This window comes from Lactuca sativa, chromosome 3 (assembly GCF_002870075.4).
Source record: "Lactuca sativa cultivar Salinas chromosome 3, Lsat_Salinas_v11, whole genome shotgun sequence".
Classification (NCBI taxonomy): Eukaryota; Viridiplantae; Streptophyta; class Magnoliopsida; order Asterales; family Asteraceae; genus Lactuca; species Lactuca sativa.
In genome coordinates this window covers 131,532,470-131,544,330 of record NC_056625.2, presented here as the reverse complement: position 1 = coordinate 131,544,330, position 11,861 = coordinate 131,532,470, and the positions used below count along the sequence as shown (strand labels likewise).

Below are 11,861 nucleotides of genomic sequence, written 5' to 3'. Positions count from 1 at the left end.
TTGTCTCTGGCCACATGTCACTGCTATTCATGGGAGCAATTCTGTAATTGTATGCCTTCCTAAATGTGGTTGTGCTAAACATGTTGTCTACATAGGCTTCTACATCCCTATTAAGAAAGGAAATGCTAGCTACAGAATGAGCACATCCATATCCATTCAATTGCCACAACCTACATGAGCATGTTTTCCTTTCTAAGTCCACCTCATATGCATCTATTGCTCCCCTTACCTCAAACTGGTTTAATCTACTTGGTAGTACCTGATAATGCCTTTAAGCTTTTTTAAGCAAATTCACCTTATCCCTTATCTCTGGACAAATATGATTTCCCCATTGTTGTCCCTTTAATTTCATGTTGTAGATTCTGTCCATCATGTATAATCTTATCTCCTCTAACATGGTTATTATGGGCTTCTTCCTGGCATCTACTATTACAGCATTAAAACTTTCTGAGAACCCATTTTCAACTGCATCACAACACCTTCCAGTTTGAAAGAAAGCTCTAGACCATGTTTTAGGATCTTTCTCCATGAGATATTGATGGGCATCTGAGTTCAATGTCTCAATTTCTTTCATCACAACTTTAAAAGCATGCTCAGTTGTGGCTTTAGATGCTCTCCAAAACAAGGTATGATATATGGCACCAGTAAATCTCTTCTGCAAATTCTGGCAAATATGTCTAGCACACTGCCTGTGCTCTACATATGGCAGCAACTCTTTAACAGCCTCTATCAAACCCTGTAGTAGTAAAAAGCTTTAATTCAGATAGTGTAAAATTAACATAAATGCATTACTATGTAAAATACTAACCTTATGTTCGTCTGACATTAAACTGAAACCATTGCCTAAATTCAAGTGTAGATCATCAATGAGAAGCTCTAGAAACCACTTCCAATTCTGCTTGTTCTCCACATTAACCATTGCCCAAGCAATAGGATATATCTTGTCATTTGCATCCCTCCCAATAGCACAAAGCAATTCTCCCTTACAAACACCTTTAAGAAAACATCCATCAAGACCAATTACCCTTCTACACCATTCAATCCAACATTGTTTAACTCCTTGAAAACAACAATAGAACTTGCTAAAATATTTCTTTCCATCTGGACCATCCTCTATATCTAGTTTCACAGTTGACCCAGGATTTGTCCTTAAAATCTCATGACCATATGACCATAGCTTACCATAATGTTCAACAAGGTTACCTTCAACAAGTTTCAGTGCATACTTCTTTGCTCTTCTACATTGCCCCATACTAACTTGGATACCAAACTTGGCCATTACCTTTAACCTAAGCTTCCTTACACTTATTTTCTGACTTTCTACAATCTCTTTGGTATAGTGACTCCCAATCCATGCATATGTCACCAATGATCCAAACTTGAAGTTCCTAGCATAATTATGATCAGCTTTTAGTGACTTGATTTGGAAACTCTCTTCATCACTCATCCAGGAAGCCCATAATCTAAATATGCAAGCACCCTTGCTACACCTCACCAAAAGTCTTGTCCTATCATTTTTTTCAAAACACAATTGATATCCATTAGCTACAGCATAGTTACACAACATTGGTTTTACTTGCCCTGGACCCTTAAATCTCATCCCTAGAATTGGTTTTTGTTTTTACTAGTGTAATAGCTCATTAAATATGGAATGAGTTTGTATGTTAACTTCAACTTCTCTCTCATTGTCATCATCTACAATGTTGTTTGCATCCTCATCATCAATACATAGCTTACTCAAGAAAGGATCATTTGATGTCCTATTCATATGCACTACATCCTCATTAAATTCAAAGGCAACATTTCTAAGTTCATCTATGTTGTCAGCTTCATTTTCACCATCAATACAAGACTCATGTTCATCATCATCATTATCTTCATCATCATGCCACCCATCAACACCAACCCCAATATGATCCACATAAACCGAAATTACACCATCTATTCCATAAGCATCAAAAATAAAAAGCAGAATATTCCACATCATCTGAAATGGGATTAAGCCCTTCCATCAAGGACATGTCTGGTTCACAGTAGTAAAACTTTTTACACTCTTCATGCATGAAACGTTTGCAGAAGGTCACAAACTCAGAATAAGTCATAGAAGAAAAGTCAACATCATTGAAGATGGTTTTAACACCACCAGTGTAAGAGAAAGGATTTTGATTAAATACCCCTTGGTAGTTGAGTTCCACCATCGCAAACAGTCCATTAGGTTCCGATTGTGCCATTGCTGTGAGTTCTTTGTTTCTTTCAGCTCGATCATAGGAATGCTTCACAAACCCTAAATCAGTTTCTTTTACAGCTGAATAATGAAGACGAAGACTAGTGAAGTTCGATAGCTGAAGACGAAAGGCTTTAAGCGTCGTATTTCATTAATTGACGTGGCATATCTCACGTGGCATCGGATTAGACAAAAAATATATATTAATTGACAAAATGGCATCGTATAACCGGGAAACCTTCTAAAAGTTGCTAAAATGGTGTAATTAAAAGGTCAATTACGAGTTACTGGTCTAATGTACCAAAAAAAAACTTTAAGGACCAAATTAGCCAAATGTTAAAAGTTTCATGTGCTACAGTGACATTATCTCTTTCATAAAATCATGTTTTTAGTATTATTCTTCAGGAAATGAGCTTCTTTCAAGCGTCATAAGTTATTATGTGTTTTTTGTAAAGAACACTTGACGAAAAAAAAATTAAAAAGTGTTCTCGGGTTTTCTAGAATTTTTGTGTTTTCATGGGTTGTTATTGTCTTGTCGTACGGTGTTAGTGACATGTATTACCAAACATAAGTATTACTTAATATTGGATTGAATAGAATAGAAGTATAAATGTCATACAAGACCTTTTTAGATTGAAGTCATTACCATAATATAGTTTAATCTCATGCGTAATAACTTAGTTTCCCCCATATATTGTTTGGTTAGTTTATTTATGAAAGGCAATTTAATAGATTTTTACACTTTACACAAAGATTATGCCGAATTTTTGTTAGGATTTTTAAGATGTTGGATATAGCAAACTTTTTATCATTCTTGGTTGCAAGTAGAATGTGGGTATTACTATCCGAGATTAGTGATGACTATGTATGATGTTTCATATACCCACCATCGATAAAATTCTAAATTGATGATCGGAAGGGAAGCAACTTATCATAGATATCTATTTAACAAATACCAATAATGATTTGAGTGAATGAAATTTGACCATTTATTTCTCTTACCGATGCAAATTTGGAAGCCACGGTTGTAAGTGGATTTTAATAGATTTAGGAAAACATGTAAAACTTATACAAATCTTCTAGTTGATGAAGGTTAGTTAAAATGATAGTATGATTTATGAAAAGGATGATAAAATCATATTATGTTGTGGTATATATTAAAAAGGGTGGGCCAAATCATGATAGGAGTTAGGGGGACTTGATATCATATATTGTTGTTATATGCGTTGACATTGATAACTCATCATTTAGGTGATAAGGAGAAACTTATATATAGTTATGATGTTGATGATGATTAAACTTTTGCTTGAAAAGAACTAATTAGTTGGCAATTCTTTAAAATGAAGATTGTCATCCGGGAATTGATGATGCTGTGAGATGAAGTTGATTAATTTGAATTTGGGGGAATTTTTTGAGATGAAGATATGGAATAAATTGGTGTGATGCTATGAGATGGAGATCACTGAAAAAATTAGGTAACACTATGAGATAGTGGATCCTAGATAAAGTAGAGTAACGTTATGCTATGACATGTATAGACTTTGAGAATTGTAGACTTTTGGTACTTTTAATTTAGTAACTTTGCTATAACATTTCTATAGTTTTGTTGTATTATGTTATGTATAATATGTATTTGATATATTTCTCTTAATATGAAAGTAATCATTTTTGTGTAAATAAGATTTTAAAAAGGATTTTTTTATGTACTTTATATTAAAATTAGGGCATTAAAAATTATTTTAATTTAATTTCAAATATATATATATATATATATATATATATATATATATATATATATATATACCATTTAGATTTAATTTCATTTGTATTAAGTATTAACATATAAAAATGATATAAACAGAAACTTATAATAAAAAAGATAAATTTTATAAAGAATTTCCTATAATATAAACTAGGTGTGAGACTTATGTATTATATGTGTTTATTTAAAAAAAAATTAAATATGAAATTTTAATAATTTAAGAAGTTTGAATTTATAAGAAAGATAAAAAAAATTAAATTATTAAAATTAATGAGGCTTGAATACATTACATATATAAACTTTTTCTAATAAATATTTTACATATATATTACTTTATATATTAAATGTAGAATTTTAATTTAATAAAATAAAAAATACACTAAAATAACAAATGGAAAATAGAAAATTCAAAAATTTTAAAAAATATGATGTATTCAAATTAAAAAGAAGATGATATATAACAAAAAGATTTTTGATTTATTAGGAATGATATTTTAATATTTTTGTTTTTTTTAAATTACACCAATTTGATATTTAAACTTTATAAAATACTACTTAATTTGATATTACACCTTTATAAAATACTTTCCTATTTGCAGATACTCCTGAGAAATTGATTGAAAAAAAAAACAACATGCTAATATGCTATAACATCAAATTATCGAATCAAATTAAATTTTGAACTATATAACATTTTTCTAAAACATTACTCATTGAGTCTCTTCTCTCTCACATGCGCACCTGTAATCAAGTTCATACTCAAGAAGGAGAGAGAAAATTGAATCCTTCAAATTCCATCAATCAATCCTTCTGTTTTCAAGATTTTTCTTCTTAACATAAACATGGGTGTTCATCTTCCCAAATTATCCCTCTCATTGATCCTAATCTCCATCTTCCTCCCTCCATCAACCCCAGATCAGAAAGACGAATCATGTTTAACCCATCTATTCGAATCCTTTCAGGACCCCATCGGAAACCTCCATAACTGGACCAAACTCGCCTTCTCAAACCCCTGTTCCGATTTCAATTCCAACCTCGTCGGAGCCACCTGCAACAATGGCCGAATCTACAAACTCTCCCTCCAGAACCTCTCTCTCCGAGGCTCCATCTCACCTTACATCTCCAACTGCACAAACCTACAATCGCTAGACCTCTCCAACAACTCCCTCACCGGACCTCTCCCCGACGAACTTCACTACCTTGTCAACCTCGCCGTCCTCAACCTCTCCTCCAACCGCCTCTCCGGCGCCATCCCACCTTCCCTTCCCATGTGCTTTTATCTCAATGTCATTGACCTCCACGATAACATTCTCACCGGCACAATTCCGCCGCAGATTGGATCTTTGGTGAGGTTATCTGTGTTCGACGTTGCTAACAACAAGTTATCCGGGCCGATTCCGGCGAGCTTGGGAAACAGAACGGGGAACTTGCCCCGATTCAATGTCAGCTCGTATTATGGTAACAAAGATCTTTATGGGTATCCGTTGCCTCCGATGAAGAGTAAAGGGTTGTCGGTGGTGGCGATTGTGGGGATCGGGTTGGGAAGTGGGTTGTTGAGCTTGGCACTGAGTTTTACGGCGGTGTGTGTTTGGTTGAGAGCGACGGAGCAGAAGACGGCTGCTGAACAGGAAGGGAAGATTGTTTTACCTGATTATTAAGTATTAACCAAATAATTAATTAATTAATTAACTAAATGCTTTATTTATATAAGAAATATTTGTTGTATGTAGAAATATTTGTTGTATCTTTGTAAAATTTGCAAAAAGGTGGGTAAGAGGGTAAGGGTTGATCTTGATTTTTTTTTTCTTTCTTTCTTTTCAGAGACCAAAGATGATGTTAAACTCAAAACTTTAGTAGAAAAATGTTATATATAAGACAATAATGTATAATATATTATTATTATGGGGTTGACCCATTGAGAAAATTGGTAAAAGACAATAATTTATAATAATATTATTATTATTTGACCCATTGAGAAAATCAACATCTTTCAATTTTCTAATGAAGGGTTATTTATTGTCTTGTCCTTAAGAAAGTTGATTGACATCCATTCTCTAGAGCAACAGCAGTTACCCACTTAGTCTTAGTGGAACAAATCGATCCCAAAATAAAGCAAACTATTAGGCCCCGTTTGATAGTTGCTGACTGGGAAATGTCTGTCTGAGTAAGAAATCCTGACTGAGTAAGAAATCCTGTTGTTTGATTGTACATCTGACTGAATGTGCTGAGTGATGAAAAATGACCATTTTACCCTGCTGTTATATATAGTAATGGATTAAGTTGCTGAATAATTATAAAACATACATATTGTCATACAAAATGTAAATTACACACAAATAAAAAATGTCATACAAAATGTAAATTAAACATAAATCATTTAATATCCAAATAAAACATAATGAAATTTAAAATAACATAATAATTTAATGTAAAGTATGTGAAAGTAGTCGATTTGCAATCTGATCACGCAAAACACGCATATGTTCAACGGCTTCTGGACCCCATTCTATGCCTTGTATGTTTTCTCTATCAATTCCTCCACCTTGGACGTCAGGAGTAACCATAGTGTCCTCCTCAAAATTTCTAAACAAGTCATCTTCTATATTGTATTTCCTTATAAAATTATGGACCGCAACACAAGCAATGACTATGTCTCTTTGCACTGTAAAAGGATAAGGAGCCATTTGTTTTAAGATTGGGAATCTCGCTTTCAATACACCATAAGCACGCTCAATAACATTTCTAAGTTGCGCATGTGCATAATTGAACCTTTCTTCTCTAGTTAAAGGTCTGCCTCTTCGAAAATCGGCTAACCAATACCTAGTATTGCGGTATGGAGCCATAAATCCACGAGTGTTTGTATATGCGGCATCACAAAGGTAATATTTATCTGCAAATGAATGTGACACATATTATATAATGACACATTATATAAAGAAGATAGATAATAAAAATTATATAAAGATTACAAACCTGGTGGAGGAAATGGAAATCCAGAAGTCGAATTAAATGCAACTTCTTTCAAAACTCTTGAATCATGTGCTATACCCTCCCATCCAGCCCAAACAAAGGTGAATATCATATCAAAATCACAAATTCCTATTACATTTTGAAAACATTCTCCTTTTCCTCTTCCTCTATAACGAGTTTGTTGATCAACAGGTACAACCGCATGTACAAGAGTTCCATCTAATGCACCTATTGCTCCGGAAAAAATATTTTTTAACCGTCTATGTCGTTCTGAGTTATGTCTTGTTGGATTAGGAGTTGTTGGTACTATAATTTCTTTTGCAAAATACATCATTGTTGTTAGGACCTCGTGAAAACATTGATGAATCGTTTGTGTGGAGTGATGAAATCTTCCCTTAACCGCGCGAAAACGTTCATTATGTCCTATAACATGTAATAATACAACCATCTTCTCTTCAATGCTTATTGTCCTAAAATTTGCAAAAAGGTGGGTAAGAGGGTAAGGGTTGATCTTGATTTTTTTTTTTCTTTCTTTCTTTTCAGAGACCAAAGATGATGTTAAACTCAAAACTTTAGTAGAAAAATGTTATATATAAGACAATAATGTATAATATATTATTATTATTATGGGGTTGACCCATTGAGAAAATTGGTAAAAGACAATAATTTATAATAATATTATTATTATTTGACCCATTGAGAAAATCAACATCTTTCAATTTTCTAATGAAGGGTTATTTATTGTCTTGTCCTTAAGAAAGTTGATTGACATCCATTCTCTAGAGCAACAGCAGTTACCCACTTAGTCTTAGTGGAACAAATCGATCCCAAAATAAAGCAAACTATTAGTCTATGTATCCTTAGCCCATGAGGCGGTCAACTCTTTGTATTATTGGCCCAATTGTTGTACGTGTGTTTGTTCTAATAAATGAATAATTTTAATCTCATTTTGTCAAGTGTCACTCTAATACAATTCATCATTAATATTATGTCATGTGTTATGTAAATATATTAGGCAACTCATTTCAAAATTCAAATTTATATTTTCTAATTATATGTTAAATTTGAAGTTATAATAACTTTAAAATTTTGATATATCTCTTAATTAATTAATAATTTATTTAATATGGTTGAATAATAATTATAAATTTTTATTATGAAAGTTTAACTAATTTTATAGTCATGGTTCCCACGGGTTATAAAATAGTATATGTATATATATATATATATATATATATATATATATATATATATATATATATATATATATATATATATATATATATATATATATATATATATATATATATATATATATATATCGTGTAAATCAACATGAAGGCATCACAATATTCTCATTATTATGGTATCATGTCAAAGCGGTTTTAAAATAAAAAATCTTTGGTTTCTCTCTTCTTTCGCTCCTCTCTTTATCCTCCTTTCGTTCCTCTTGTGTGGCCGGCCCTAGGTCACGTATCCTTCTCCTTCCTTCACCATGGTTATTGAGAAAGACCCCGCTAAAAAGCCCTTTGGTATTGCTAACATTCGCACATACGTACCACTTACTCTTGATCTATAAGAACTCAACTACGAAGTGTGGCACGAGTTGTTTGAAGCTTGCTATATCAGCTTTGATGTTCAGCACCATCTCACAGATGCAACCCCCTCTCAACCCTGTGCGCAGTGGAAGAAACTTGATTCTCTTGTCAAGTTGTGGTTGTACTGCACAATAGGGTCAAGTCCATCACTCTGAGATTATCCGGCCTGTGTCCTGTCACACCCCCGAACCAGACGGCGGAAACGTCCGGGGGCTGTCGTGACTCAATTGAATACCATAACATTGAATATATGAAACATAACAACATTCGTCACCATGCATTAATATAGTACAACCAGTAGAATTTACATGAAGTATATTGTTTAAACATTACATTCCCAAAAATAAATTGTTCGATTCGTACATCAATACACTGCAAGCCATCACTGAATATGATTTCCTTTGGTTCACTGGTTCCCTGAGAATACAAGTATTTTGAAAAACGTCAACATATGAAATGTTGGTGAGTTCATAAGTAGTGTTTGAAATCCAATGTTTGTATTGTTTGAAAACCACCAGAAAATCCGATATTTTCTGAAAAGAAAAAGCTTTTGAAAACGTTTGTGAAGATCCATAGGTATGCTTGTTTGTTTCTATACTTGTAAAAAAAAAATTGTTCATTGAAGTTGTATGCATTTCAAATCTGTATGTATTGAAAACCCTAGGAAAACCCGATGTTTTCCTAATTCCTTGAATTACATGAAGTTACATTGAAACCATTGCATAGCGTATAGTGTCAGTCCCAGGCGACGTTGGATTATTTTGAGCATGATTAGTTGCTACAAACACGCATTACACAAACGACCAGTTTATAGCTATACTAACGATCCCGTAGGCGTCGTCCATACTAATCACGTTATCCAACCGCCCTGACTATGTGTAGTCCCACATCCGAAGAGAAAGAGGACACGAAGACCTCTATGACTCTATTAACCGGTTGGGGATAAAATGTGTACGAGGGGTCCTCGACCCGCCTCGCAAAAAATGTAGACTTTACTAGCAATACCAAAGGACCCTTGGGGACCAGTAGTATACAAGCCATTGAAAGTCCCTCTACGTTGTGCCAAGTCGGTGAAACCCAACACTTCGTAGAAAAAAAATGTCTTCGGGCCTTAAGATCAGGTCGTTGGGCTAGCTAGGCCCAACAAACAAGATTTTACACTTTTGGGGCCCAAAGATGGTGCGTAGACGTCTGTGCACACTCGCATGTAAATTGAGTTCCCAAACATTATTTGTATGTATCGTAGTTTCGCCATGTTAGTAGTTTCGGATTTTCATTGGTTCGAGACCGAACCAATTCGTTTTACAACGATTTTGGTATTGTAGTGTATTGTATTTCGTCGATAGTCGCGGTACCATTGTTTGATCAAATTGCATGTATTGAATTAGCCTTGAAAGTTTTCTGTTTCAGCCCCTCATTGTTTGTAAAATTTACTTTTTCACCCCTTTAATTGAATACTTTCCGGTTTGGTCCTTAAATCAATTTTCTTGACATTTTAACACCAAAAATTATTGAAATTAATATTTTTCAGCATATTTTTCATAGAAAACAGTTTAAGTCCCTGAAAATGCAATTTTCTCGGTTATAACCCTTCTTTTTCGCAACTTTGACAATTTTGGCCCAAATTGTAAGATTTTTGCAATTTTGGTCCTTTTTAAATTTAAAAGCATTTTAAACCTTTGAAAAGGACTTGGAACAATTATAGTCCACTGTTTTACAGAAAAATATAGTTTTGACCCTCCAAAACAGGAAATCTCGCATAATGGGCCTCATTGGGCCGAAAATGTCATTTTTAGCCCATTAAGCTTGAAATTTATGTTTTTAATCCTCTAAATGAGTAAATTTCCAGAAATTGTTTTATTGAAACTGTTTTGGCACACCTCATCCATCAGAATTCGTGGTATGTCAATTTGGGCCCTTAATTTTGTATTTTTCACATTTTAGGCCCAAAATTTGTGTTTTTAGCCCAAAGAAAATTGTTACTAACTACTTAGCTATTTTTCTTGAAACACTTTGTATGTAGAAATATATTTGATGCTAAAATCATTTAACATAAGATATATCTCGGTTTTGAGGGGTTTTATGGCTAGATCCAACATTATAACACACAAAAGCATACATGTAAGCATGGAAATCATACAAGGCATACAAAACACATATAGATCTACACTTTCACTTGTATTCCCCCCCCCCCCCCACAAAACTCATAAAAACAGAAAATAGGGGGTATGAAGCTCACCTTAGGGTGTGATTTTCGATTTTTGGAAGAAAAGATGGAAGAAAACTTGGTGATTTTTGGCCTTAGCACCTTTCCTTGGTAGATCTCGAGTTTGAGATGGTTCTAGGATGCAAGATCACGATTTTGCATAGATTAGGAAGGGATTTTGATAACAAAAAGAATCTAAATCATAGATCCATGCATAATCTTACCTTAGATGAAGAATTTGTGGAAATTTCCTCTTGAATGCTTCCTAAAACTCGAGATTTTTGAGTGGAGAGGGGGGGATGTTCTTGAGAGAGTGTGAGAGATTTTTGTGAGTGTGTGTGGGTGTATGGCCGAGAGTGAGAGAGATAGGAAAAAGAGATGTGATCTTTGAAGTGATATGCTCCTAGAAGTATGAGTTGTGCATGGAAACATGTTGGATATTAATGAGGTGGCAAGCAAATAGTCAACTCTTCCATTTCTTCTTGGACTTGGGCCTTGGGCCGAGAATTTGAAAGGGAAAAAGGAAGAATTTGGGCCTTTGCCCCTAAGCCCAATATTAGAGTTAATTTGGGTGAATTTTCTCATAAAAGAATATAGTATGATTTTTCCATTTTTGTTGAACTAGTTTAGGGTATTCATGGATCAAAGCTTTCAATTCATTTCATTCAAGGCCCAATATGGCCCAAAATGTTGAAATAAATTAGTGTGGGTCCAATTAGAGCCCAATTAGGGTTCTAAGCCCATGATAGTCTAATTGGAAGCTTATTGGTCCATTTGGATCCAATAAGGGAGTCCTAGTCCAAAGTGGACTTAAACAAGGACTTCTAGGGTTTCCAATTGTTTGGTGACTATTTGTAGTACTTGTATAATGTATTTGATTGAAGTTTTTGAAGTCATAATCATAGGTGTTACACATGTTCTTAAGTTTTTGATTCACATTAGCTTGAATGTATAGATTACATAACATAAAATTTCCAGTTGTGACATCATCCCCCCGTTAGAGGGAATTTCGTCCCGAAATTCAGTTTGAAAGCTAGATTTGAGAATTGCTAGAATAGGTGAGGGTACTTTTGTTTCATTTGATCTTCGCGTTCCCATGTG

The 11,861-nt window shown here is 33.8% G+C and overlaps 2 protein-coding genes across 2 annotated transcripts; one reads left to right on the top strand and one right to left on the bottom strand.

The window, feature by feature from the left end:
• Nucleotides 1-271: 271 nt before the first annotated feature.
• Nucleotides 272-1,279, bottom strand: LOC111903142 (uncharacterized). The gene is made up of 3 exons (XM_023898924.2): nucleotides 809-1,279; nucleotides 643-736; nucleotides 272-465 (listed from the first exon to the last, which is right to left on the bottom strand). The coding sequence occupies exons 1-3, from the start codon at nucleotides 1,277-1,279 to the stop codon at nucleotides 272-274; spliced, it is 759 nt and encodes a 252-aa protein (XP_023754692.2).
• Nucleotides 1,280-4,644: 3,365 nt separating this feature from the next.
• Nucleotides 4,645-5,781, top strand: LOC111903122 (receptor-like protein 44). Its single transcript, XM_023898908.3, has one exon. It carries the CDS (start codon nucleotides 4,829-4,831, stop codon nucleotides 5,642-5,644), a length of 816 nt encoding a protein of 271 aa, XP_023754676.1. The 5' UTR covers nucleotides 4,645-4,828; the 3' UTR covers nucleotides 5,645-5,781.
• The last annotated feature ends 6,080 nt before the right edge of the window (nucleotides 5,782-11,861 follow it).

Bases quoted from the DNA above. Each gene is read 5' to 3' on its own strand.
- LOC111903142 (XM_023898924.2), bottom strand. From the start codon at position 1,279: ATGGCCAAGTTTGGTATCCAAGTTAGTATGGGGCAATGTAGAAGAGCA. The intron at 737-808 runs GTTAGTATTTTA...TTACTACTACAG, and splicing joins TAATGTCAGACGAACATAAG to GGTTTGATAGAGGCTGTTAA. The intron at 466-642 runs GTGCCATATATC...GTTGTGATGCAG, and splicing joins TTTGCAGAAGAGATTTACTG to TTGAAAATGGGTTCTCAGAA.
- LOC111903122 (XM_023898908.3), top strand. From the start codon at position 4,829: ATGGGTGTTCATCTTCCCAAATTATCCCTCTCATTGATCCTAATCTCC.